Genomic DNA, 25,687 nt, shown 5'->3' with positions numbered 1-25,687 from the left:
AAAAAAAAAAAAAAAAAAGGAAATTCTAGGAAAGAAAATTGACTAGCTCCAGCTGAGTCGCTGCTTGGAGGATTAAGGGCATAAGGCAACTATTCGCGTTGTACTCCGTACTGGTCATGCCTACAAGTCCAGCCCAGTCCAGCCCAGCTACCCGGGCCAAAGCTAGCTCCCTGTCTGCAATGCTGACCCTGCCACGAGGCCCTTGACTATCCTTCTATCCTTTAAAATGTCATCTTGACAGGAGGTTCCACGCTCAGTCGCCCGCGAGGATAAACTCTGCGACCACTGAAGCCGAATTCTAAGTTGCACATCTGAAGATATGGCCACTATCAAATCCGAAGCGATGCCGCAGGCCCAAGATGTCTCGAGCAAGGAGGACTTTTCCAACAGCGCTTCGTCGGTCGTTGAGGCTGGGCGGCAACCCGAAGAAGAGCTTATTGCCCCGGTCCGAAATGTCCATGGAATGAAGGTATGGTGTATGCCCAGTGCAAGTGATCGAACCAGGGGCACTGATGTGTGGCTTGACTGTGGTAGTGGGTGCTGGCGTACGCTTCTCTCATTTCAACCGTCCTTTTCTACTCCCTTGATGGCACCATTGTGAGACAACCCAAAAATACCTTACCATCCGGTGCGGTCGGTATTGACTTCACTAGGTCGCCGATATCCAACCGTCCATTGTTGCGACTCTTGGGGAGAGCGATAAGTTGCCCTGGATCGGCGTGGCCATCGCGCTGGGCACGATCGCCATCCTCCCGTTGGGCAAAGCCTACGGGATCTTCAATGCCAAATGGCTGTTCTTGTCGTGTGTCACAGGCTTCGAAGTGGGCAGCGCGCTCTGCGGGGCCGCGCCGAATATGAACGCCTTGATCGTGGGACGAGTCATCCAGGGCGTGGCGGGATGTGGCTGCTATAGCGGTGCCTTGACCTACATCTCCATGACCACCTCCAAGAACGAGCGCCCCCTGTATCTGTCCGGGGTCGTCGCCATGTGGGGTCTGGGCAGCGTGTTGGGTCCCATCATCGGCGGCGCGTTTGCGCAGAGCAGCGCGACCTGGCGCTGGGCGTTCTACATCAACCTCGTCGTGGCGGCGCTCGTCGCCCCGGCCCTGATTCTCTGCCTCCCCAACATCAACCCCGTGGACATGCCTTTTCTGCAGAAGCTCCGGACCCAGGACTGGGTGGCCATCGTCGTGTTTCTGGGGGGCGCCGCGTCGCTGACCATGGCCATCACCTTTGGCGGGGTCACCTTCGCCTTCCAGGACGGCTCCGAGATCGCGCTGTGGACGGTGACGGGCGTGCTGCTCGTCGTCTTCATCCTGGTCACCTGGCTCCATCCGCTGGTCCCCGCCGAGAACCGGCTGTATCCGATCCACCTGATGAAGCGCCTGGAGATCAACATCCTGCAGTATGCGATCTTCGTGGCCTCGGGCGCCATGATGATCACCTTGTATTATACCCCGTTGATCTTCCAATTCACCCGCTCCGACGGCCCGTTGTTGGCCGGGGTGCGCCTCCTGCCCTTCGTCTGTCTCATCGTCTTCTTCGGCATTGTCAACGGCGCGCTCATGCCGAAGTTCGGCTATTACATGCCGTGGTATGTCTTTGGGAATGCCATGATCCTCATCGGGTCATCGCTCATGCGTGAGTTCACGATTGCCTCCCAAACTCCCGTTCCCGTTCCTGTAACTAAGTTTCCTTGCCTAGTGACCATCGACGCAAATACTTCAACATCCCGCATCTACGGCTACACCGCGGTGATTGGCGCCGGCGTGGGCTCATATGTGACGGCCGGATTCGCCGTGGTGCAAGCTCTGATTCCGCTCGCGGACATGAACAATGCCGTCGGCTTCATGGCAATAGGTGCGTTGGAGGAGCCACGCCCAGTGAAAAAAACAAGACGCAACTAACCAGAAAACCCCGACGCGAGCAGGTCAAATGATGGGTCAAATCGCTCTCCTCAGTGTCGCCGCATCCTTGTATCAGAACATCGGGGCCAACAAGCTGCACGATCTTCTCCCGACGTATTCGCGCGCCGAAGTGCAGGATCTCACCACGGGCCGACAGAGCGCGCTGTTCCAAACCCTGAGCCCGGCGCTGCAAACCCAAGTCATCGCCGAGGTCACCCTCGCCATCCGCAATGTGTTCGCCATTCTCGTGGCTGCCTCTGCCTTGGGGTTCATTGGTTCGCTTTTTCTGAAGGTGAGTGTCGGTCTGATCATACCTTTTTTTTTTTTTTTCTTGCTCACATTCTGACTCTCGGTGGGGTGGGAAACAGCGCCACAAATTGTATTAATTGCGGCTTTTTGGGAGGGGCCTTGGTTATGATTTTTGGAGATAGAGAGAGAGAGCATCAAATTGCCGAGTTAGACCTTAGTGTGATATCCAATTAGAAAAATATCAGAATATCATCTATCAATCACGTACTGAAATTCTATACACACGACTCCTGGAGTCCTTCACACATACTGGAATCCTTCACACACACTGCAACCCTGCACACATACTGAAATCCTGCACACACGAGCTAAAGTAGCGTCGGAACCCAGCGGCTGAGTGCAGCTTCCACCACGTGGTGTCCATGGTTCAGGGGTGGGATAGGTGCGTTCGTCAGGGACCCGCTGATCGAATACGAAGACTGCCGCCGCATCCATACCATTGAATATACAATTGGAAGTGCCTGGATCCCAGAGGATTCGTGGGTGTTGCTCGGAGGATTGCCTCGTTTTGCTTTGGTAAAAGCCGCGCATTTGCTCCATATCACTCCATATCAGACGAGGTAGCCTTACGCTAGACTAGACATGAACCCACGTCAGACTGTCTGATATGGAACCGGATCGGACAGTGCCATGACTTCGTCTCTGCTGACGCACTCATTCCTTCTTCCTTCAGACGGGCTGACGTCCACCCGAGAATTTCAGCCCCCACGTATTCTTACTTTTGTTGTTTCCTGTCGAACTTTGGCGAGTGCTTCAAGATAGACCCGCATCCGAACATCCGTATGAATTGCTGACGCCTAGTAGTGAAAGGCTGTGCGCGCGTTTTCTTCATCCGGACCTTCCACTTTGAGTCAGAGAAGCCGAGAAGAAGGATGCGCCATGAGATTGCGAACCGCATCTACCGTCTGCCTCAGACGAGCGCAAACTGCGTAAGAACATATAGGAAAATCCTCCTGGTCGGGAGGGTATAAAGTCCAGCGTTCGCCTCACCCCTGCAGTCATGTTCAGCTCCAAGGCATCCTCGTCTCCTCCAAGAGCACTCTCCTACACTTTTTTTCTTCTTGTATATCCTCCAAATCATGAGACTTTCCCTGAGTCACATGGCCTGGGGCCTGGCAGCCCTGGCGGTGGCGGTGGTGAGCGAGCCGGTCCCGGTCCCTCACTACTTCCAACGCGAGGCCCTCACGCGGCGAGACTTGTCGGTCTCGCAGGTCTCGCGGGAACTGGGCGCCCTCGTCTCGAACACCACCGCAATCTTCGGGCCCTCGGATCCCCGGTGGGAGAATGCGACGGAGCGGTATACCACGTTTGCGCCGCCGACGATCGAGCTCGTGGTGCAGCCGGGGCTGGAGTCGGACATCCCCATCATCGTGAGTGTGCTGCGCCCGAATCAATCGAAAACTACCTAGTAACGAGAGGATGCAGATCAAGTACTGCAACCGGAACAGCATCGAGTTCATGGCAGTCAATCGGGGCCACTCGCTGACCATCACCACGGGTCGCTTCAAGGGCATCGAGATTGACATGGCTTCCCTGCGGGACTATACCATTGAGCCGGACTTCCAATCCGCGTGGTTTCAGGGGGGCAGCTATGGGGGATCGGTGATCTCCAGCCTCTGGGATCAAGGCTATGTGGCGAGTGAGTGACTCTGTATCCTCCGATATTTCCAGTGGGCTAATCAGCTGCTTCGGTTTCAGCCACGGGCAGCTGTACCTGCGTCGGACTGCTGGGACCCGGTCTCGGTGGCGGCCACGGGCGCTTTGAAGGGCAGTACGGATTGGTCAGCGACAACCTGGTGAACCTGAACGTCGTGCTGGCCGACGGGTCAGCCATCCAGGTCAACGCGACGAGCCACAGTGACCTGTGGTGGGCGCTGCAGGGCGCAGGCCACAATTTCGCGCTGGTGACGAGCTTCCAGATGAAGATCCACCCGCGCAAGGTGGACACCTGGCACTACCACAACTACGTCTGGTCGGGCGACAAGTTGGAGACGGTGTTCGAGCAGCTGAACATCTTCCACACGAGCGCGAACGGGACGACGCCGGTGCTGATGGCGGTGAACTTCGGGGAGTTTGGGATCGAGGCCAACTACAGCAGCACGGAGGCGGTGCTGGAATGGAGCTTCGTGTACGCGGGGCCTGCGGCCGACGCCGAGGCCCTGCTGGCGCCCTTCAACGCGATCGAGGCCCTCTCCGAGGAAACAGGCGACGTGCCCTACCCGGACATCGCGGACATCCAGGGCACGGGGCTGAACAGCGCCGCCTGCGTCGCCGGCTACAAATGGGCCCTGCGCACCGCCGGCAGCGTCGACTACAACATCACCGCCGAGCGCCAGATCTACGACACCTTCAACCGCAAGGTCGCCCAGTACCCGGACCTGGCCCTCGGCGCCCGCGTCACCCACGAGGGCTACGCCAACGCCGCCATGAAACAGGTCGATGCCGCCTCCACCGCCGTCTCCTACCGCGCCGAGAACCATCTGCTGTATATTGCGGTGGATATTCCCGAGGGCTCCAATCTGACCGCCGCGGCCATGGAGTGGGCCGATGAGACCCGCGCCCTCTGGAATCAGGGCCAGCCCGGCCGCCAGCCCTCCACCTATGTCAATTACGCCTTTGGGGATGAGCCTGTGGCCTCGATGTATGGCTATGAGCCGTGGCGGCTGGCCCGGTTGCGCGCGCTGAAGCAGAAGTATGACCCCCACAACCGGTTCCGCTTCTATAATCCTTTTGTTTAGGCGAGGATGTTCTGTGAAACGGTTGGGTTGAGGTGGGAGGGGGGGGGGTTAGATCGTTCGATAGATACTTAGTAAGAATATCTCTTTCTCAACTCCTCACCACATGGTGCCTTGTGGTAATAGTAAGAGTGATGCAGCCCTGAGAAAAGAATCTATTGCGGCCTCGGACGGTTCAGGGGCGGCAGCCATGATCAAAGATCAACCCTAATGTAATTCCACGCAGCGAGAATCATGACCCATGAATCCCAGGCAACGATACCAACAAATCCAAGTAATTTGCGCGTAAATTGTACTGTACCATCATGTGATGCAGTCCAGGAAGCAAGAGCGGCTCACTCAACTAAAAACCATGGCCAAGCATGGCGCCCCAGTTCGAGCTCGGCGGCAAATCCTCCCTGCCCCCCACACCCCCCACATGGCGCCGCTGCAGCCCTGAGTCCAATCGAGAAAATGGGCAACTTTCCGCGATACTATAAAAAAACTAACCACCTCCGGATTTCAAAGCATTTAGGATCTTTGTTTGGATTCCATGGCTTGCCACCACTGACTGTGGCCTACCAGGCAAGAACATAAATGGGCGAAATGCCCGTCTAGATCTTGTCTTGACCTTTTGTCTCTTTTTAAACCGAACCAGTTCATTCTGTCCCGCGTCTGAACCAAGCCGCTCCCAAATATGCCGTCATACCTTGTCACCGGAGCCTCTCGAGGCATTGGCGTGAGAACTTCCTCGCCGATGATCCATAGAATGCGTACTAAAACATTTGAAAGTGGGAACTCTTCCGCCAGCTGGCGAGCAATGCCGACAACACGGTGATCGGTCTGGTGCGCAACAAGGCGGAGACCGAGAAGAAAGTCACCGACGAGTTTCCGGCCGGCGGGGACCGTCTCCATATCATTCAAGGGGATATTACCGACTATGCCTCCCTTCAGGTGAAGATCTCCCTTGACTTGATCCTCTCCCGTGACTCCCTGGCGCGCGCACTGACACCCGTGCTTCCTTACTAGGCCGCAGCCACCGAAACCGCCCAGATCACCGGCGGAGGGCTCGACTACCTGATCGCCAACGCCGGCGTCGTCTCGCACTTTGACGCCTACGACCCCATCGGAGTCCTGTACGTTTATACCTCTCCATCGTCCTTCTGTTGCCGCTCCAGAACTTGAAAGATGGGTCTAACAAAGGGCACCCCGCGCTGCAGAGGCCAGAACCCCACCGCACTCGAGGAAGAGCTCACGCACCTATTCAAAGTCAACGTGGTCGGCAACATCCACCTCTTCAACGTCTTCATCCCGCTCATCCAGCGCGGCACGGCCAAGAAGGTCATCGCCATCTCCAGCGGCCAGGCGGCCCTGGACATGATCCCCAAGCTCAAGATCGAGGTCGCCTCGCTGTACGCCATCAGCAAGGCGGCGCTCAACACCGCCGTGGCCAAGTTCGGCGTGCAGTACGCCAAGGAGGGCATTCTGTTTCTGAGCGTCTGCCCCGGGATGGTGGATACGGGGCATTATGTTGATGGTAAAACCCCTTCCTGCTTGCGTTGTTGATTGGAGGATATCTTGAGCTAACGAGGTGATGGTTCAATAGCGACCCCGGAACAGATGCAGGGCCTGATGGCCATGCTGGGCTCCTTTGTCGAGTATGCCCCGCATTTCAAGGGGCCGGCGACCACCGAGGCGGCGGTGAAGGATGTGCTCGCCGTGGTGGAGAAGGCGAGTGTCGAGAAGGGGGACGCCGGCGCCTTTGTGTCGCATTATGGGAATCAGCAGTGGCTGTAGATTGGTTGCTGTGTGTATGATTGGGGACCGGCGCGATCATGCCACTCGGTTACGACGCCAGCTTTTGTTTGCGCTTATCTATCTCGGTTGGTCGGAGGGGCAATGCGATAGATATTAGTTCTTGACGCTTTTACAACGGATGAAATTGAAACATGCGATGGCGAAATGCTAGAGGTATAAGAGAACTTGTAGAGTACGGTGTGTAGGAGGAGATTGGCTGTGAAGAATGTCCTGGGTAGGATACATACTGTGTATATTCGAGGTCGAGGAAAGTCTCTCTGGTTTTAGGATGAGTGATTGGTTGGCTTGTGTTGATTAGAACCCGGTACAACAGAAAGTGTAGCGATGTTGACATATCTATATATATACCTTGTGATTGAAAACCCAGACAAACCGACAGTGCTTACTTTGGTGATTCCCTCAAACTTCATGATTTGTATCAGTATCAAGGATATAGAGAGTATTTAGTTTGCGCACATTTTCAAGAGCCTATTTCTGTCATATAAGTTATTACAGTAAGTAAGGGAGCTGCTCGAGGAGTACTGGCTTCTCCTCGAGTCGAGTGCACCTGGATTGTTCACGTGCTGCCCTCAGGAAAGCGGCGGCACCTTGATCGGATTTATGCAAACGGGCGTCCCACACAACAAAACAGTTCACTAATACACTATTATGACAAGTCTTCATGCAGAAGGGATTCCTGTTGTCAGATCTTGATGATCAGAGCGCAGGGGTCTCTTCTACTTATAGGCTCTATATGGCTTAGAGTTCATAGGTGCAGTACTCATGCCGTGTATCGGTACGGAAATTAGCATAGACAAACGAGTTTCTTCCGCCATCTTCCGTTATGTCACATTGTCGATACTATCTTCACCTTCACGGGTGCTGCCACAGGAATCAAGATGTTGGACGTTTTGCCAATTCCCATGGATTACGTACTGTACGTGACTTGGTTACCTTTTTATTAGTCAATTAAGGTGAGGTGGATTAGTGCTTATGGCAGCAATCAAAGAGCCTCGAACCTCAACCCTCCCCCGCTCCTCCTCCTCCTCCTCCTCCTCTTCTTCTTCTTCTTCTCACCCTCATCATCACCAACATCCGCATCATCCTGTTACTGTCTATTAGTTTTGCCACGGTCGCTTGTTCCTTTTTACCTCGAATTGAGAGTCAATAAGATGAGTCGAAGCTGCGGGACGTGCCGTGGTACAGTATACACCGCTACAACTACTGTCTACACTTCCCCGCGAATGAGTGTTAACTGCTAACTCGGTCACAATTCACCCGCCCTAGATCGGCGAATATCTTGCGATCGGACCGCCCCTATCTGCCTCCAATGCGCCCATTCCAATCGAGTCTGCCAAGGATATGGCATCCGTCTGTCCTGGCCAAAACCAAAGGATCGAAGACGAGCTATGGTGGGCAAGCCGTCATTGAAAAGTGAGGGTACTGCGCAGCCCTCTGCCCACGTCCGTTTGGTCAACTTTTCCACCTTCGATATGAACCTACATCACCATCTGACTGGCTCGAATTCATGCCGTAAGACCCGTTCACTCTATCCCAGCCAGCTCGGCGAGGAATGCAAGCTAAGTGGGGGAAAGACTCCGCACAGCTGACCCTACGGTCACCGATGCCTTTCAACCCGAGCCACTTGGACATTGCGGAGAAGGACCTGCTACAATATTGTAGGTGACGGTCTACCTACATCCCTGTGCGCTGCGCGCCAGGCTTGAGGAACCAATAACCAATACAACCGCAGTTCGTTGTATCGCCTCCCGCTCCCTGACAACTTTCACGCATGACCCGGTGGATTTGGGGAATATCATTATGCATTTGACCCTGCTCAACGACTCCCCCTCGGCCGCCGCAGTGCTCCGTTCTCTGCTCGCCCTGTCGTCCGTACATCGCGATGGGCTGCAGTCGCAGGCGGCAGGTCTGAAGATATCTGCCCTCAAAGCGCTCATCGCCGCTCCCAAGCATGACATCACCGCGATCGAAGCGGCTCAACATGTTGCCGCCGGGATGCTATTGTGTTCCTTCGAGGTCTGTATTTTTGAATCTGATCCCTAGGCTCAAGGGGTCACGGAACGGATGCTTATTCGACGTCATCACCTAGATCCACCGGGCCTCCTGCACTTCCGACCAATGGATGACCTACCTCATAGGGGCGAAGCGCATCATTAAAGCCTCCTCTCTTGAGTCATCGGGCGAATTCGGACCTCTGATAGACTGGGTTCACTACCACGATGTTCTCTCGCGATTCAGTAATATTCACTGGCGTCCGAAACTAGTGGATGTAGACTCTCCTTCCTCGGAATCCAGCGCAGAGGTGCGTAACGATGTATTTCGCCTTCTCTGTATTCCATGGACATACTAACGCAGATAAGACCTTATCCCTGTCTCCTGGGATGCCTTCTGTGCACAACACCCCGCTGGCACTCCTTTCCGACATATGCGATGCGGTGTCGGCCCTTCTTCCCGATATCATGCTCACCGATGACCGGGATGATCACCAAGCGTTCCTGAAGACCCTCGCATTCCGCATCCGGAATATATCCTCTACGGAGATCTCTCCTAGTAACAGCCGGAGTCGAACCATGACTGCACTATTTCAGTGTGCCATGCTCGTCTATCTCAATCGCGCGTCGATGGATCTTCTCGAGCCAGCGGCAGAAACTGAGCGCCGGATCCAGAACGCCTTTGCCACGTTTACCCAGCTCGATGCGTGCGAGCGACAATTTCCGCTCTTTATTCTGGGTTGCGAAGCACGAAGTGATCATGAGCGGTCAATCGTCCTGGATTTGATCACAAGGACGGAGGAACACGCTTCGTCCCGGTCTTTGTATCTGGTCCGGAAAATGATCGAGGCGATCTGGATCCAGGACGACCTCGCTAAGGGAGAGATAAACTATACGAATAAATTGACCGCTATCATCAGCTGTTGTGCGATTCTGCCTACTTTTGTCTAGACTAGATTACTCTTCTGCTTCATGAGTTTGATTAACAGGAATAGATTGAGAGGCTATAGGTCTCACTGGTCTCTACCCGTGACGAAGGCTTCAGGCTAGGTGGGAACGGGACGAGGCTAGATGAGCATGTATTCAAACAGAGCTACTGCCTATTGCAAAGTTAGTTATCGTTGGTTCTAAATCTTACTCCAACTATCAACAACAAAGCCAGAGAACAATCAGACCGCTAAGGCACCTCAAGGGTGGATGCCCGACAGGCCGCCAAGGAGCCCGTCAGTTTCTGTTGAATCAACTATACTAAGAAATGCCAGCCATATCGTGTGCTGTATGCACCCTGTAATGCCTACATAACAGACCTATCAACGTAACTAAGTTGTCTTTGATACCGCGAATGACTTGTAGATTTACCGTAGGTTTAGTCATATGATTAGTGTTCTATACTATATACTTAGCAATCTGTATTGTTACCGGACTTGGCCCAGGCTCTCATTTCAGGTACTTGAAGTATACTTGTAGTATCCGAGCATTCTAATAATATCTTCCTTTACCATTCATTCTTAGTAAATGTTGATATATATGAACCATCCTATAGTCCGGTTGAAAATCTCGCGGATGAGAGCGATACACGAGTTCTTTTTCTGTAGACAAACCGTAGCTTGGTGTATATGCCTTTCTCGTGCAGGCGAAGCGGTGGGAGCGATGTCACAGTGGTTTTCATTGCTTAGCAATGGGGGCACCTGTTCTGCCCACCTGACGGTTTGAGCAGTATAAGCAGAAGTAACGGCACCGGGGTACTTTTCTCGGAATGCGACGAACTAGGTCATGTACAAATTGATTTGTGCGTTTGATTTGACTAACTACTTGACATCAATTCGATGAACAAATTCGGAGTGGGAAACCAACGCGCTCTTACAACCTTTAGAATATGTACTGTATACTAAGGTAGGTACTCCAGATATAATCAGACTTTATCCTGTTATTGGATCAGTGGAAGAGGGCAAGTGTCTCGACTGGGCTTGCATCCAGTGCTGTTGTATGCTTTGCTTGCTAAGCACCAATCAGTCCCAGCCGCTGGCATGTACTGAGATACCACAACCCGAGACTCCTGAGGCACAGAGAGCTGTCCAAGCCCGCTGCTAGTCCATGGAATTGACGTCCAGGCATCTCGCTCGATGGCCTGATATCCTCATCCCACAGGTTATAAATCTTAGAAACTTTGCAATGTACGACACCCCTACAGACCCTTTCTCTTTTAGCACTGATGCATTCACGATCTGCAGATCACTTCAAAGTTCCGATGCTCCCTCCATATATGAAGTGATGCTAAACAACAATCACAATAAACGATATTGCTTAAAAGGGGTACGTGTTCGACTCTACGCCTAGTAGGTAAATCCTGACTCAGTTCACAGTACTATGATAATGGCGGCCCTGGTTCTTCGAAGAAGGGCCGCGACCTGCACGGGTTCCGGTGTGAATTGAAGGCTGATAGAACCTGCAACTCCATGGAGTGTGTCAAGACGGCGTGGGTCCAGATTTTTATGGTTGTTTCGACGAACTGGATCCAGCACTTTATCGGTCCCATCTGAAGTATTCCGAAAATAACGCTTGCAAGCCCAAGGCAATCATGCTCGAATGTCTGCCTAGTACGACAGGACCCAATTGCCCGAATTATTCCGGAGGGGTTTCAAACGATATTCGTAAGGCTCATGTTCTTCATCATGAGGCATAGCCCAAGAATATCCTCGTGGTGCCCGGAAACTCCCTGCGAGTGTGTCTGGGTCGAGTTTGATGTTGCTATAAGTTAGTTATCTGGATGCTCCGGACCTATGGCTACCCAGGCGGGAATGTCCCGCGAGTTTGAGACCGACCTCGCGCGAATGTTTGAACATCTCTTGGTATGTCGAATGGGGCGAATACTAATCTTAATAGCAAGAAATCCAACACAACATAGAGAGAGGTTCAAAAGCAAGGTCTCAGCCAAATACCAAATACTATTGACTTGATTCCGTTCGACGACTAACTTCCTGCGGAGTAGAAAATGTTGGTGGTTGTGTTTAGTGGAAGGCGGTCAGGGGTGGCCGGTTCTACGTGACCACCTCTACAGTACTCTAACATACGCCATTGTGGTGAGTTCGACTCAGTTCTACTGGAAAGAGACAGCTTTCCATCATCTACTGCCAGAGAATGGTTGAACTGTTGCGTCTTTTTTTATTGTCTAGATCCGAAGCTCAATACCAGTATGGAGAGATATTTTCCCAACTCGTTCCCCCACACGAACTGTAACTGGTTAGTGCCGGTGTCTCAGACTATGAGTAAGCGGATTTGAAACATCTTGCGGGTTGTGGCGTTCAAGAAAACATGAATGGTCCGAGCCAGACAGCTGCATCCTGAGCATAATTTGGCTCTAATGCATTCTCTGAGACTCGGGTGTGCATAAGTTTATCCTCCGGTATTCGGGAGAATAAAGCCAAGTGCTTAGTTATGTTGAGAACGTTTGGGGTGGATGAGATGGGGCTAGACTGTATCTCGCAAGGCGTCTGCGCCGGCGGCGGCACTGATCGAGTCCAGGGAGTAAGGTGCGCACAACCTGGGTATGAAGCGTCTAAGCATAAATTCCTCTCACTTGTGTCCGGATAGTCGAGTCTTGGAACCAGAGGCCCAGGATCTTCACGGTGGCTCAACTGCCGGGTCACTTCAGAACAAACTTCTAGGGACCAGAGTCAAGCAGCATGTTGACCATGATCCAGGTGTGCCCGCTCCACCCTCCGGTGTCTGCTCGTGATGAGAGGCCAATGGCTGCCCCAAATCAACTTTTGCCTCAGTCGCATTCTCCACGATTTCCTGCCAAAGAATCTCCGTTCGAGATTGGCTTGCACGACTATCGCGCGGGCACGCGACCCAGAGACCGAGCCATTTGTGCTTGTGTTGTCCGACCGTCAGAAAGGCATAACCCGCTAATTAGCGATCACCCGGCATAGCCAGCTTCATCCACGGCCGTATTCGTATAGCAAGCATAGAGGGGCTGTGAGCCTGTGACTGAGAATAAGGCAGGCTTGGGTGGAAACTGGCGAGGCTGGAACGGAGGAAGAGGGAGTGGAACAGGGGTTCCGATGAATTTTAGTTGGATTAGTCCAATAAGACCAAGTAAGGATTCCCACTTGGCAACTGCGCCGACCGGGAGGCTAGTCCCAAGTAGTCCCAAGTAGTGCCAAACTCGCCGCCCTCTTGAATCTTGAATTAAGAGCAATCAGCCTCTCTCTTGACTTATTGCTGACGACGACCGCCCAGTCAGTTTCGGTCTTTGACCACCACCACCACCACCACCACCTCACCTTTTCTTCCCTTACTCGACCCCACCCTCTCCCCCTTATTCCTTTTTTCTCGCTCCTTCGATCTTTCATCGATCTTTCATTCAAGTCTCTGCCTTCATTCTTCTTGTTTCCGCGTGTTCGTCGTCATTTTGTGGAACTCGGCTTGCGCCCGTGAACACCAAGCGTCTTGTACTGTTTGTACTGTACATATTGTTTCGCCAACAACATCATCGGTCGGCGTTGACGGTTTGAGCCCTGCATCCGTCCATTCGACCTCTGTATATACATATACTTTTCTTTCGTTTCGATCTACCAACGGAGACTAGCTGCAACAAGGGTCTTTCCTGCGAATAGGGGTAGACCACGCGACACGCACCTTCTCTCGGGAGGAAACATTGCACAGGATCGACAAACCGCATTGGAACGCCGATGCTAGGCGCTTGAGCCCCGAACTCGACAACGGTTTCCCTTCTTCCACCCATCTTTTGTACCACACGGTCGCTGGGAGTCACCATGGCATCGAGCAACGAATCGACCTCGGTCGACCTGGGGAAGCCCCAGTTCGCTTCTCACTCATGGGTTGAGCCGATTGTAAGTGCTGCTTTGTTACTGTATCACCTCGCGAAGTGATCCTGACTCTTGACTCAGATAGTCGTCAGTATCATGCTTAGCTCGTTATACTTCAACCGTCGCCGGGACTTCAGCATCTTCGGCAAAAACAACAAGCGGGATCTAGGATCGTCGCATCCGTTATACATGAAAGATGAAGAGGCGAATGATTCCCTGGACAATTTATCGGAGGGGGAACTCAATGGACAATTCCAGTCGGGCCCGGGAGTCGACAACAACTATCCTCCCAAACGTCGGAGTTGCCTGTGGTTCACGGTCAAGACGCCCAACTCGTCTCGCTTCGCCCGCCACTTCCACAGCCGCATCCTGCAGAAGTTCCCTTTCCTGGTTGAAATGTTCTACTGGGTCATGAACTATCTCTTCTACTCCTGCACCAAGGCAGTGGCCCAGTCCCTGTCTCCCGCCGGTCGCGACGTCGTACAACTTGCCCAGGACCATGCTGTCGGAGTTCTCAACCTGGAGCACAACTCGTTCTTCAGCATCTTCTTCCCCATCGAGGAGGCAGACTTCCAGGCCTTCTTCATCAACGGCCATCCGAACTGGATGACTTTCTTCAACCGCATCTACTCTCTTGTCCACATTCCTGGAACTGTCGCGTAGGTCATCCTGGTGACAATCAATGAAAACATTTGAAGACTAATGTGCTTCCCAGTTACCTCTCGTGGTGGTACTATGCTGCCCCCGACTTCGAGCGCTACGCCCTCGCTCGCCGCACGATGACCCTCGGCAACTTCATGGCCTTCATCATCTTCTGCTTCTGGCCCCTGATGCCGCCCCGCCTGCTGCCCGAATCCTTCGGGTTCCACGACACCGTCCGACAAGAGCATGCCGAGAGTGTCTGGGTCGGCGGCAAGATGGTCAACCAGCTGGCCGCCATGCCCAGCCTGCACTTCACCTACGCCTTCTGCATCGGCAACACCTTCTTCTACCACTCCGGGGTCTTCCACCGCCTGTTCGGCAAGCGGTCGTCCCGCATCACGCTGCGGGATATCTTCCTCGTCATCCTGGGCGTCATTTACCCTATGCTCGTCCTGTCGGTCATTGTCGCCACCGCCAACCACTACTGGCTCGACGCGGTGGTCGCCACCTTCTCGGTGGTCTTCTCGTTCTTCTGCAACCGCATCTGGATGATCCTCCTGCCGTTGGAGGATATGTTGCTGTGGGTGCTTCGGCTGGAGAAGCCGATCCCCACGACGGGAAGCCGGCGCCGCGGCGGGCCGACCGACGATGAGAACGGCCGGGACGGTATCGAGTACCGTCCACTATAATATATACGACCGATAGTCGGTCCGCCATAATAAATACGGCAATGAATCCGAGCGGTGAAAAATCTATGCTCATTGGCCAATAGAATTTAATTGTTTCAGACATGTTTACTGTGAATGTTGGTGTATGGCGAAGTTCCAAAGTAGACCGTTACCTGGTGAGATAGCCCCAAGATCAGTCCTGCTAGCATCATCACACCACCATGTTAGGTTCCACCCACATAACATATCACCTTCCGGCCCCCAGTGTGACACCCGGTATCTCCAATAATCCGTAATCTCGGCAATCCAGCAGGGATTCGAGTACCAATGAAACTCGGCCAGGACGCTAATCCAGCCCCTCCTACCCCGAACTCATGAATAGCAATAGCAATAGCAATAGCAATAGCAAACATTAGAGACATCCAACTCAATTTCGCCGCCCCCCCCCCCCCCCCCCCCCTCTCCCGGACTAACATTCCAGACCAATTTCCAATCATCCGTAAAATTGATTGGGGCGGCGACGACGGCAGTCAGCTAGCCGGTCACGCAGTCAGTCAGTGAACCAGTGAGCCAGTGAGCCTCAGTGCCGTACTGTCCCTACCTACTAGGTAAGGTACTGTACCTTCCAGGTTCGAGTCCTTAATCTCCACCACCGCCCGGCTCCCAGCTGATCTACGCAGTACGGAGGAGACTATTGGGTGGCACGGGACCGGACACATCCCCACCGCCATCTCCTGTCTGAAACCCAATTGCAAATCTGCCACCGGAAAAGAAAGCGGAGATTAAAGCATGTCGTTAGACTTTGTCTTCTTTGTTTCGTGAGTGAGAGGAGTTTTGGGGAACCCTAAGCGGGGAGTTTGCTTTCTTGATGCGGGATAGTTACGAGGTGTTACGGGTTGTCAATCACCGAGTCGACTAGACACATCTGCTGATCGTCTCTTGGGTACTGGACTTTTCTCTACGACCGCAGAATAAAATTGCATCCAAAAGTCAATGAGTTTTGTGTTCAATTTGGTCTGTCAAGGTATCGAAAATGGAGATCATGAGATTCACACTTAGTCAGAAGAATAGAAGTAGTCTGTCATGGGTCATGAGTCAATGGTCCTACCGCTGTGGAGGAAAGGAGTTCGTTTCAAAAGAGGGAGATCGTTGGGTTGCCAGCCCTAAGGGGAAAGAAAAGAAGTTGATCCGGGGTAGCGGTGGCGACTACCCGGAAGAAAAGAGGGTTTCAAGAACAGCACAAAAAGAAGGGAAGAGAAGAACGTAAAGATCTACTTGGTCCATGCCAGGGAGATCATAATTGATGGTGAAAGTGGTCACAATCTACGAGCAATAAGGAGAAGGGGTGGGGGTGGGGGTTGGCCCGGGGGTCGTGGTGGCTGGGAACGAGGAAGGGATGATGACACCGCCAGTGGCAGCACTGGCGACGCCGACGCGGTTGGCACCGAGGGTGTTGGTGGGACAGGCGGTGCGCAGGCCCTGCGACAGCGAGGCCAGGCCGACGGGGCCGAGCCGGTCGATGGTGGACGGGGCGGGCACGGTGCCGACGTAGGCGTTGAAGTTGTAGAGGCCGCAGATGCAGGTGTCGACGATGTCCTTGAGGCTGGTGTCGCTCATGATGTTCTGGCCGTTGCGCAGCAGGGCGAAGCGCTGCGGGCCGACGCCCATGGGCACGGTGAAGGCGCTGGCGCCGGCGGGCGCGCTGAAGCGGCGGCTGTTCTGGCCCGAGGCGACCTGCACCGTGGCGGGCGACTTGAGCAGCGCGACCACATACACCGCGTCCTCCATCGTCTCCCACCCGTTCGGCCGGCCGCGGAAAAAGTTGCCGCTCGAGTTGTTCGGGCTGCCCTCCATCGTGGTGTCGGTGTTGTCGCAACTGACCCCCTTCGGCGTCGGTCGGTACCAATAGATCAGCTTCTCCTCGCTGATGTACGGATCCACCGTCTTCGCCCCCGCCTTATAGGCCGCAATGAAGGGCTTGGACATCTGCAGCCAGCCGTCGTGTGGCCTATCACGTTGCAAAGCCGTTAGTGACCATCAAGGATCTGAAACAAGAATGTCCGAAAAACAGGGACCCAGGGACAAAAACTCACATGTCCATCACCCACTTAGAGGCGCCATCGTCGGTGTGGGGAGAAGACAAGGGACCAATGTAATGCGATTCTCCATAGTCATTCCAGGTGATGATCTCGACAAATCGAGGGCCAAGAGTCAGGATCTCCCGCCAGCGGTTGAACCAGAGCAGATCGCCAGGGAACACCCAATTTTTGCTGTAGGGCACTTCGCCGCCAAAGTGCGTGAAGAACCAACCAGAAGCAGCTGTGGTCATGAAAATTAGTTTTTGAGTCTTTTTTCAAGTCAGAGACCCAACTTACGAGCGATATACCCCTTCCCTCCAAGCGCCTTGGTGTATGATTGGTCTCCCTCGGTGACCGAGACATTGCGGCCGGCGCTTGGGGCCTTGTTGTCGCCATTGTTGTCCCACGCCATCCAGTTAAGCGCCCCATCGATCTTGCTGAAATCCCCCTGGCCCGGGTGGAAATTCGGCGCAAAGTACACATCCATCCCCGACGCCGCCTTCATCTGCTGGATGTCCAGGCCATCGCCCGCGAACGAGGAGACAAATACCTTGCCGTCCACCTTCAACTGCGCCGGCCGGTTCCCGTACTGCGCGACCTTCTGCCCCACCGTCGTGGCCTGCCCGGTGTTGTACCAGTTGAAGTCGAAGGAGATGAAGACCTTCATGTCGTTGCGGGCGGCGGACTCGTAGGCAAAGTTCAGCTGCGTGTCGGTGTAAGGGTCCACCCCGATGTTTAGCGCAAAGGCGTCAATCCCCAGCGCCTTTGCGCGTTTCATGTCGTCGTCATAATCAGCAGCACTATTCCGATTGCTGGTGATGCCGATCTATTTCATTGGTCAGTCCCAAGATTCAGTTTCCACGATCCCCTCGCAAAAGTGTTTCACCCACCATGAAGTGACAGAAAACGAGTTTGTCGTTCGCGGCGATGGTCGTGTTGGAATTGATGGGGGCACTGCTCGCCAGGGTAGCCAGCCCGGCAAGAGCATAGAATGGTAGCTTCCAGAGCTTCATCTTTGTGTAGATTGTGCAAGTAGAGTTGGAGAGAAGGAATGAATAGAAGATAATAAAGTACAGACACAGACTGTAGTAGTAGTGATGTAAAGGAATGTGAGCAGAGGATCAACCCCTTATACGGTCAAGAAAAGAAAGAACTGCAGAAGGAAGAAAGGAGAGTAGAGAAACGAAGAAGAAGAGGTGAGGTGAGGAAGGGAAGAACAAGAGCGCAGGCAGTATTTATTGAGGTTTGTCGCTGGAGGCAGTGGGCTGCATAGCCCGATTGAACCCTGAGTTTCAGGAACCGGCGGGTGGGAATCCTTCAAAGCCCCAACAAAGAATGCTCCAATCGTAAGACGAAATTCTCCTATCTGATGTCAGACGTGATGCTTTGATGATTTGCGCTTGTTCTCATCCACAAAATTGAGCTCCACCACGTTCATTTTATAGTGTCAGCGGTGATCATGGTCCGGCGAATAAAGCCAAGGGCCCCTCTCAAGAGATAGCATCATGGGGCTAAAAGAGCTCTCCCAACGGCGTTGGTCCTGTGAGACAACGAGTAACCGAAGCCATTGCACTGAATAGCATCAAGCAGTCCTTGTCATTTGCGCTGGAATGGTCGCAACTTGTCGCACTGAGAAGAGAGGATGGACCCTGGGACGGGGACGAACCCTGATCGATTCCCAAAAGGGCAATTCTGGGGCTCGCGATGCTACAGAAGCATCGCAGTCAACCGGTCTGTTACCGTCAGTGTGATCAATTGAGGGCATCTGATTTGAGTTTCGAGGATCGTCCAGCATCCAGCGTTGACTAGACAGATCCAACGGACGGGAAAGGGCAAGAGCCACCGATGAAGCCGAGCCTTCTCATAACCGTTGAAGACGGCTCAGAAGACGACGGTGAGGTGCTCTGCTTCCCCAGATGAGATAACACAAAACTAGCGGTGATAAAACTTGAGCTTGTGCCACCCAGGATTCAAGGCGAGTTGGCGGGTCTGATTGGTGCTGACAGTTTCCGACGTGATACAGACGGATGATCTTAATACTTCGAAACAAGCCAGCTGCGGGAAGCCAGTCACTCCGTCCAACGCTCTTCAAAAGCCTGGGCGCGCAGGCGCGCTGGCGGGTGCGTTGTTTGATGTGTGCGCGTTTTCAGCCCAATGCAACCCAGCGAGCACTGCATATATGCACCAAGAGCTGTGGGCTCTGACTTGCTTTTTCTTGCATCCCCGGCATGACATATGCGAGAGCTGCGGGGTAACATGGCTGGCATATCAGCCACGCGATGCCATCACCAGACAATCGGAACATATGCCAATCCGTTTGCCACTGATTTGAGAGGTTGTGGACGCCGTGAGATTTGCGTGCGATGCTACCGGGTTGAGGCTTTTGTGGTGTATCTCGATGTAGACGGGCTGACCTGCAGGGGGAGGGGGGTGTTGGAATGGGCTTACCCTAACCCCAACCCGCGAGACGTGTGTTACAAGGCACCATGTGACTATAATGTCGTTTGCTTCAACTTCCATGACTGGATATGCTCTACAGTCTGTCCTTGAGCATCAAGAGACCTGTTGGACATGAATCCATGACGGACGTTGGATATAACCCTCCGAGGTTTGACATCTTTCGCTTAGCAAGGACTGAAAGGCTTTCGTTCATCGAGGGTGCAACCTTAGCGACAACATTGGCACGAGAACCCAATCGCCTAAGACAGGTATGCGAGTTCGACTGGATGTGAGGTAATAGAAATGATCGAAAAAGATTTCTGCATACTGGAGGAAGGATATTTGCGAAAAAGTCGCTATGTGTGAAAGCGGTAGCATAATTCGGTGTAGTCGTGTTGGTGGACTGCCATCATTCATCACCGATTGTATCTCGCAGCCATCAAGTTTCTGTTGAGGAGATGGGGGTCTAAAGAAGAGGGAACAAAGGGAATCACAGAAAGAAAAAAGTCATTGCCAGGGGCTCCTGTCCCATACATGAAACCATTGATGTTATATGTTTCAAATGTGACAACGACATTTAAGAAGGAATGGTCTGATGATCAACAATGAGAAATAAGGGCAGACTAGAGTGAGGACTCAAGGACATATTTCTTAGTATGATACTTACTCCGTACAAAGAGATAGACTGTATACAGGTTACTCCCTACAGCAATCAACAATAAACAGGTCATATACTACCATGTGTGTGGTGCAAACCAAGCAAACCAGACAAACGCGCAGTCCCGGAAGAAAGAAAGTCCAGCGACCGCATTGTCTGAGGGGCGGGACGACAATTTCTCATTCTTGCGTTCACTTCATTCCGGACTCGAGAATACCCTCGGCGGTCCTTGATGTGCTTGCTTCCAGCGCCGCGCCTCGACAGTTCCCGGTTTTGTCGCCTGTTGACCGTTTTCCTCCGCAAGCAAAAAAAAAAAGTCAGTGCTCTTAGCCTTGGTTTATGTGGTTATGGTTATGTGGTTATGGGTTATGAGTCTAGAACACTCTCTTTCCCCCTTCCTTTGCTCCCACTCAGCGTCCTTGCCTGCCCTCTTCCCGCCCGTCCCCCCATTTGTTGTTCCCCGCTTTCCTTCTCCACTATTCAGTCGTTCAAGATCAGATAAGGATCTACCATGTATAAGCACGCGACCTACCATCACCATCACCATCATCCTCTCTCTCTCCCCTTCTCTCTTCTGCTTTGACTTTCGCCTTTCTACTATTCTACACCTTCATATCACTGAACCCAGCTGACCATGTGAGACAGTACCCTGACCGGCTCGGTGCCCGTCCGAGGGCATCAATATGCCTGCTGTCCATGGCGACTTAATAGGCACGGTGATTCCCACCGATAAAGAGCTGCCGCCGGATATTGTTCCGCGCCAGGTAACGCTCAGGGACCGCGTCACGGTTGCGACGCTCGTGCCCTTCACCTCGGCTGCGATGGTGCCCCGGTCCCTGCTGGCGTACCTGTCCGAGCAATTAAACAAGGAGATCGAAGGCGGTGACACTTATGCCATGATCGATCCCATCCCCCTGGAACAGTTCGGGTCGTATTGGTTCTCCAACTTCGGAGCTATTATGCTCCTGGGAGACATTAAGAGTGTGCAGGACGTCCAGACAATGGGCCGTCAGCGGGCCAATTGGGCCAAGATCTGCCTGGGTAGTTTCAACATCAGACCCAACTATCCGGGCCGTAGCAGTCATGTCTGCAACGGCATGTTCATTGTCACTGATGCGGCTCGCAACAAAGGTGTAGGTCGGCTGATGGGGGAAGGGTACCTTGAGTGGGCTCCTAAAATGGTCAGTATATACAGCACAGATCGGACTCCCAAGGCCAAATGGTTGGACGGTCACCCGAATCGGTTCATAAAGTTTCCTTGCGCCACTCCCCTTGCCCCCCCCCGGGGGGATGTGGGGGGTGGTGCGCGCTTGGCAGATACCTCATCCGTAGAAGTCTAACATTGAATAGGGATACACGTATGCTGTCTTTAACCTGGTCTACGAAAGTAATGTGGCGTCCTGCCGCCTGTGGGACGCTCTGGGCTTCAAGCGTATCGGGAGGGTTCCCGGAGGCGGGCGGCTGATGTCCAACCCAGGCCAGTATGTCGATGCCATCATCTACGGTCGCGATCTCGGTCCAGATGGAGAGGACTCGGCGACACAAGATCGGTTCGACAAGATCCGGTATTATCTCAAGCATTCCAAATATCCCCGAGGGGCAGACCGAGCGGAGAAGAGTCGGCTGCGGAGCGCCGCCACCCACTACAAGCTGATCGAGGACACGGACGGGACCGGCGAGAAGTTGATGCTCAAAGACAAGGAGGTCGTGTCGGATCCGCAGCAGCAGTACGACATTGCCCGTGAGATGCACCTGCAGCAGCATGCCGGCATCAACAAGACGACTGCCGCCATTGCTGTCAAGTATCACTGGGTTCGTATCAAGGAGACAGTCAGTCGAGTGATCCGGGATTGTCCACAGTGCAAAGAAACGCTCAAGCCAGCCATCGTGAACGGTTTCATGAACGAAAGCTCACCGGAGATGGACGACGAGATCGAGATCGAGGATGAGGAGAACGAGGAGATGGATGATGGCATGCACGTCAATCCCACTATACCGACCAGCACTCTCATGGGGGCACATGCACTCATGGACCACACGGCCGACCTGGATGCACACTCGGCCCAGAACCCATTCGTAACCACCCATCCTGGCGTTGTGCCGGGGACGGTGGACTCGATCACCGACTACACCGGCATGCCTCTTGACCCGCAAATCATCAACATCCACCAACAACTGCCCCGATTCCACCCACACGATCCCATTACCGACCCCTACACCCACGGTGCACATGCATTACATGGTACAAGTTTTGAAGACGAAGTGCGACATCACTCGACTCATGACTATCATATGATGGTCGATGACCCAACAGACCCCGATCCGTCGGCTGCACTTCATCAAAGCGCGCTGGGGCTGGTACCTTCGGCAGCGCATGACGTCCACCATGAACAGATCCTCGCGAAATATGATTATGTTGGACAACAGGACGACGAGCTGGACTTTGTATAGCATTGATGGAGTTCATAATCCATCGCATGATTGATTGTTACTCAGCATTATATAGACAGGCTAATGGATAGAGGATTGAATAGCATGGTTTTTGATATCTGTGGCTGCCTTGCCTAAATCACCTTATGCATGCCTGTCCTGTCCTTGACAAGGGTGTAACAGCGGAGGCATATAGAGCTCGATCAACAGCGCTAACTCAATAGCAGCACATCCCTAAGAAAATGCCGATAACTCTAATACAGTTCCAGCACGGGCCACCTTCGTCAACAACAATGTCCTGCTGGCGAACTTTTTGGACTGCCTCCAAAGTGTACGTTAACGTGGTTATGGATGAGGTGTTGCCCCTGTGAATGTAGAGACTTGCTTGACTCCTAGTTCTCTATCCTGTTCTAGTGAATAAGCCAGTCCTTAGGGAACAGCTGCTTCAAGCACTTCATCTTGGTCTAAGCGAAGTTGGTTACCTTCTCAGTTCTATGTCGTATTCACAGCCCCATTGTCCATTGACTATCCCATTGACTATTCAATACCTTGATGTTCATTCACAGGGTTGTCTGGGTTGTCATCCATGACTTCTAGTCCTGTCTTCTTCCCAACCACCCACTCTCCATGATCTTTCTTCCTCTCCCTCTCTCCCTCTCTCCATACTCCACAACTCAGGTTCCATCCATACCACATCTTCCAATATGACGCGATAAAACCTCTTTCCGAACATGAATTCTAATTACATATTACTGCACATATGAGCCTTGAGATATGATCTACATGCCTTTTTTACTCTGATATCTATGCAACCAAGCTACTCTTGGTGTTCATACCTCCCGAGGTAGCCGGATTGACCATTATCAAGCCTCTATAAGTGATGAGTATGGAACAACACCGTCTTCATGTGGGTCTCTTGTGATTCAAAGAGCCCTCACGAAACTGAAAAATGATGCCGCGATACTGGCCGCAAAAGCGTCGAGTATCTCAAATCAAAGGGCCGAAATCTGTCCCTTTAGATTTCCGCCCTATAAGAAAAAGCCCTAGGTCTCTCGCCCTGAGGAGCGAATTCGAATCCAGCTAATACAGGCGAACTTCAACGACGCTGTGATTTGAGAGACAGTTCAGAGCGCCGTGAGCTCGGGGAGCTGAGCGGATTGCCGCAACTGAACTGTGAACTGCGCAATTACAACCACAACCACTATGCCTGCAGCCCAACAAGTATGTAACCATCTTTCAATTACCTTTTCTGTTGCGCCCACGTGTCTGACGGAAACTTAGCAGATCATCGTGAATACGGTGACCGGGCCACTCCCGAGTTTTGTCTGCAACTCTCAGACTGAACGGGGGAAGATGTCGTGGACATCTCCGGGAATGAAAGAAAACGCCAGCCACGTTCAAATCGCCGTATTTCCTACCTCCACCTGCTTTGCAGTCCATTTATTGAACTTGCGTCTGGAATGTGTCTTCGATTTGCAGTATGTCACTTGAAGAGCCTCACTTCGCTCAGGGACATCTACTCCTAGCTATTCCGAACAACCAGCTGATTATACTATGGGTGCCACCTCCTCCGCCCACGATTTCCTTGCCCGAATTGAGCGCATCGAGCGTGACAATAGACTATCCCAATGATACGGTTCCTCCCGGCACCCTGCGCCCTGATAGCCCTGATCCGCTCAAATAACGGATGGGCTTTGCACGCCTTCAACAACTGGGGAGCACCCATACGGACTCTTTCGGAATACCATGTACTCGGGCAGAAATCTAACCTCAATTGGAGACTATGTCCGCGGAAGCACTGTTGCGCTGGCTAGTTTCGACCTGTTCATTGAATGCGATTCTCGCTTGGCTAAGGACGTGGAGAAATACGCATCCCATGAGCTCAATCATCTCCACCAGCAATGGGCTTGGAAGTCGTAAGAAGACACGAATCTAAGATCCTTCCAAAAACAGACGAGAAAGGAAAGTCAGCTTGCCTAGCTGCCAAGATGACCGTCTGACCTCCGTTAGCTCTAGCCGTAACCGTGAGAGCAGACGCTGAACTAGCGGACAAGGAGCGCCGTGAGCCGAAATATGATCAGAAAAGTAAAAGAAGCTCATCATCATGGTCCTGCATTTGGCTTAGCGAGACTGAAATTCTCAAGAGCCATGTCAAACATCTTCAAGAGGATGATGCATTCCGTCGAACTTTCAAAGGCTACTAAAGTTCCTAGCACTGCTCAGACATGCTAACTACATGTAAGTAACATGACCATACTGATGTTCTCTTCAAGCTAACGACAGCAGGGTGTGGTAGGTTGCGAAAGAAATCAAAATAATGCTAAAATATTGATTTAAGCGATCGTTACAACCCCCTTGGCTCGATTACAGGGATCCAAAGGAAGTCCTTCTTTCGGGAAACTCCGATTACACCATGTGGCATTGGCAGACCCGGGGCTATGGAGACGGCTCTTGTGGTTATCGAAGCAAAACGAACAGGTATTGCGGGTTTTCTTTTTCTTTTTCTTTTTTTTTTTTTTTTTTTTTTTTTTTTTTTGCAAACTTCTGCGTATACGGGTAGGTTATACTCTCCCCCGCCAGGGTAAAATGAAGCCGAAAAAAAGTACCGACAGGGAGGGGTCTGCCAGAGCCTGATGCACGAAGAAATGGTGGAAACCCTACCCGGATGATAATTGGGAAGTGGTTCAGACACGTTCACTATTATGCGTTCCCGCATAAGGGCGACTACAGTCAGGGCTTCGGCTCTTTGTGATCCCTGCCCATATGGGTGCGCGGGTGCTGCGGCCGCTGAATCTTGATCCCCGGTGTCCGCAGAAGGGGAATTGATTCCTCAAGGTGAAGCTCGAAGTGCTGTCGCTGACAGCCTGCTTCAGTATTGGGGTCTGGCTCAGTGCTGTGGAGCAGGTATGTGGCAGAGGGTGGTAATCTCAGGCCGACTAGTCATGGAAAAACAGTGGTCACGAAAGATGGGTTATCTTGCGAAGCCAGATAAAATGGTCTCAATGAAGCAAGAGCTTCGACAAGCTTGGCCAGGACTCAGCCAGTTCGCTTATTTTGCTCAGGTCTGCATGACAATATTTATACCTAGCTCACGGAAAAGATTATGCCACTGCTACCAAGACTACAGCGCCTGTACTGGGAAGATAAACCTGAATGAGTCCATTCCTTGAGCTACGGTTCAAGTTTCTTGCTATGTTGACT

The 25,687-nt window shown here is 52.7% G+C and overlaps 9 protein-coding genes across 9 annotated transcripts; 8 read left to right on the top strand and 1 right to left on the bottom strand.

The window, feature by feature from the left end:
- Positions 1-267: 267 nt before the first annotated feature.
- Positions 268-2,293, top strand: BO86DRAFT_428405 (MFS general substrate transporter; the record flags this gene model as incomplete). Its single annotated transcript, XM_025675581.1, has 6 exons — positions 268-469; positions 535-597; positions 654-1,641; positions 1,705-1,860; positions 1,931-2,199; positions 2,276-2,293. Exons 1-6 carry the CDS (start codon positions 320-322, stop codon positions 2,291-2,293), a joined length of 1,644 nt encoding a protein of 547 aa, XP_025528522.1. The 5' UTR covers positions 268-319.
- Positions 2,294-3,316: 1,023 nt separating this feature from the next.
- Positions 3,317-4,954, top strand: BO86DRAFT_311361 (FAD-binding oxidoreductase; the record flags this gene model as incomplete). The annotated part of the gene is made up of 3 exons (XM_025667906.1): positions 3,317-3,586; positions 3,642-3,855; positions 3,915-4,954. The coding sequence occupies 3 exons, from the start codon at positions 3,317-3,319 to the stop codon at positions 4,952-4,954; spliced, it is 1,524 nt and encodes a 507-aa protein (XP_025528521.1).
- Positions 4,955-5,587: 633 nt separating this feature from the next.
- BO86DRAFT_337644 (NAD(P)-binding protein) lies at positions 5,588-6,812 on the top strand. The gene is made up of 5 exons (XM_025668963.1): positions 5,588-5,669; positions 5,723-5,884; positions 5,960-6,066; positions 6,151-6,467; positions 6,537-6,812. The coding sequence occupies exons 1-5, from the start codon at positions 5,628-5,630 to the stop codon at positions 6,725-6,727; spliced, it is 819 nt and encodes a 272-aa protein (XP_025528520.1). The 5' UTR covers positions 5,588-5,627; the 3' UTR covers positions 6,728-6,812.
- Positions 6,813-7,706: 894 nt separating this feature from the next.
- Positions 7,707-9,896, top strand: BO86DRAFT_388789 (Zn(II)2Cys6 transcription factor). The gene is made up of 6 exons (XM_025671949.1): positions 7,707-7,927; positions 8,015-8,260; positions 8,323-8,406; positions 8,481-8,764; positions 8,838-9,050; positions 9,109-9,896. Exons 1-6 carry the CDS (start codon positions 7,900-7,902, stop codon positions 9,688-9,690), a joined length of 1,437 nt encoding a protein of 478 aa, XP_025528519.1. The 5' UTR covers positions 7,707-7,899; the 3' UTR covers positions 9,691-9,896.
- A 911-nt stretch (positions 9,897-10,807) lies between these two features.
- On the top strand, positions 10,808-11,511 carry BO86DRAFT_72484 (uncharacterized protein). The gene is made up of 2 exons (XM_025677602.1): positions 10,808-11,052; positions 11,103-11,511. The coding sequence occupies exons 1-2, from the start codon at positions 10,834-10,836 to the stop codon at positions 11,277-11,279; spliced, it is 396 nt and encodes a 131-aa protein (XP_025528518.1). The 5' UTR covers positions 10,808-10,833; the 3' UTR covers positions 11,280-11,511.
- Positions 11,512-13,348: 1,837 nt separating this feature from the next.
- Positions 13,349-15,004, top strand: BO86DRAFT_72464 (phosphatase PAP2 family protein). The gene is made up of 3 exons (XM_025677601.1): positions 13,349-13,595; positions 13,653-14,230; positions 14,287-15,004. The coding sequence occupies exons 1-3, from the start codon at positions 13,518-13,520 to the stop codon at positions 14,900-14,902; spliced, it is 1,272 nt and encodes a 423-aa protein (XP_025528517.1). The 5' UTR covers positions 13,349-13,517; the 3' UTR covers positions 14,903-15,004.
- Positions 15,005-16,176: 1,172 nt separating this feature from the next.
- BO86DRAFT_72441 (glycoside hydrolase family 71 protein) lies at positions 16,177-18,165 on the bottom strand. Its single transcript, XM_025677599.1, has 4 exons — positions 17,850-18,165; positions 17,257-17,785; positions 16,975-17,200; positions 16,177-16,889 (listed from the first exon to the last, which is right to left on the bottom strand). The coding sequence occupies exons 1-4, from the start codon at positions 17,970-17,972 to the stop codon at positions 16,205-16,207; spliced, it is 1,563 nt and encodes a 520-aa protein (XP_025528516.1). The 5' UTR covers positions 17,973-18,165; the 3' UTR covers positions 16,177-16,204.
- Positions 18,166-18,974: 809 nt separating this feature from the next.
- BO86DRAFT_72459 (uncharacterized protein) lies at positions 18,975-19,559 on the top strand. The gene has a single exon (XM_025677600.1). It carries the CDS (start codon positions 19,195-19,197, stop codon positions 19,507-19,509), a length of 315 nt encoding a protein of 104 aa, XP_025528515.1. The 5' UTR covers positions 18,975-19,194; the 3' UTR covers positions 19,510-19,559.
- An 805-nt stretch (positions 19,560-20,364) lies between these two features.
- BO86DRAFT_388785 (putative histone acetyltransferase Spt10) lies at positions 20,365-22,592 on the top strand. Its single transcript, XM_025671948.1, has 2 exons — positions 20,365-21,237; positions 21,407-22,592. The coding sequence occupies exons 1-2, from the start codon at positions 20,740-20,742 to the stop codon at positions 22,505-22,507; spliced, it is 1,599 nt and encodes a 532-aa protein (XP_025528514.1). The 5' UTR covers positions 20,365-20,739; the 3' UTR covers positions 22,508-22,592.
- The last annotated feature ends 3,095 nt before the right edge of the window (positions 22,593-25,687 follow it).

The sequence above is a fragment of the Aspergillus japonicus genome, assembly GCF_003184785.1.
Source record: "Aspergillus japonicus CBS 114.51 unplaced genomic scaffold BO86scaffold_19, whole genome shotgun sequence".
Lineage (NCBI taxonomy): Eukaryota > Fungi > Ascomycota > Eurotiomycetes > Eurotiales > Aspergillaceae > Aspergillus > Aspergillus japonicus.
Note: the sequence above shows the minus strand (reverse complement) of the source record. Positions and strands in the feature narration are given on the sequence as shown.

Excerpts from the sequence above, each read along its gene's own strand:
- BO86DRAFT_337644 (XM_025668963.1), top strand. The coding sequence starts at position 5,628 with ATGCCGTCATACCTTGTCACCGGAGCCTCTCGAGGCATTGGC. Across the intron at positions 5,670-5,722 it reads GAGCCTCTCGAGGCATTGGC|TGGGAACTCTTCCGCCAGCT; the intron begins GTGAGAACTTCC and ends AACATTTGAAAG. Across the intron at positions 6,067-6,150 it reads TACGACCCCATCGGAGTCCT|AGGCCAGAACCCCACCGCAC; the intron begins GTACGTTTATAC and ends CCCGCGCTGCAG.
- BO86DRAFT_388789 (XM_025671949.1), top strand. The coding sequence starts at position 7,900 with ATGAGTCGAAGCTGCGGGACGTGCCGTG. Across the intron at positions 7,928-8,014 it reads AAGCTGCGGGACGTGCCGTG|ATCGGCGAATATCTTGCGAT; the intron begins GTACAGTATACA and ends CACCCGCCCTAG. Across the intron at positions 8,261-8,322 it reads GACTGGCTCGAATTCATGCC|ACTCCGCACAGCTGACCCTA; the intron begins GTAAGACCCGTT and ends AGTGGGGGAAAG.
- BO86DRAFT_72484 (XM_025677602.1), top strand. The coding sequence starts at position 10,834 with ATGGAATTGACGTCCAGGCATCTCGCTCGATGGCCTGATATCCTCATC. Across the intron at positions 11,053-11,102 it reads AACGATATTGCTTAAAAGGG|TACTATGATAATGGCGGCCC; the intron begins GTACGTGTTCGA and ends CTCAGTTCACAG.
- BO86DRAFT_72464 (XM_025677601.1), top strand. The coding sequence starts at position 13,518 with ATGGCATCGAGCAACGAATCGACCTCGGTCGACCTGGGGAAGCCCCAG. Across the intron at positions 13,596-13,652 it reads ACTCATGGGTTGAGCCGATT|ATAGTCGTCAGTATCATGCT; the intron begins GTAAGTGCTGCT and ends CTCTTGACTCAG. Across the intron at positions 14,231-14,286 it reads CACATTCCTGGAACTGTCGC|TTACCTCTCGTGGTGGTACT; the intron begins GTAGGTCATCCT and ends TGTGCTTCCCAG.
- BO86DRAFT_72441 (XM_025677599.1), bottom strand. The coding sequence starts at position 17,972 with ATGAAGCTCTGGAAGCTACCATTCTATGCTCTTGCCGGGCTGGCTACC. Across the intron at positions 17,786-17,849 it reads TCGTTTTCTGTCACTTCATG|ATCGGCATCACCAGCAATCG; the intron begins GTGGGTGAAACA and ends CCAATGAAATAG. Across the intron at positions 17,201-17,256 it reads AGGGAAGGGGTATATCGCTC|CTGCTTCTGGTTGGTTCTTC; the intron begins GTAAGTTGGGTC and ends TCATGACCACAG.
- BO86DRAFT_72459 (XM_025677600.1), top strand. The coding sequence starts at position 19,195 with ATGCGAGAGCTGCGGGGTAACATGGCTGGCATATCAGCCACGCGATGC.
- BO86DRAFT_388785 (XM_025671948.1), top strand. The coding sequence starts at position 20,740 with ATGCCTGCTGTCCATGGCGACTTAATAGGCACGGTGATTCCCACCGAT. Across the intron at positions 21,238-21,406 it reads TTGAGTGGGCTCCTAAAATG|GGATACACGTATGCTGTCTT; the intron begins GTCAGTATATAC and ends AACATTGAATAG.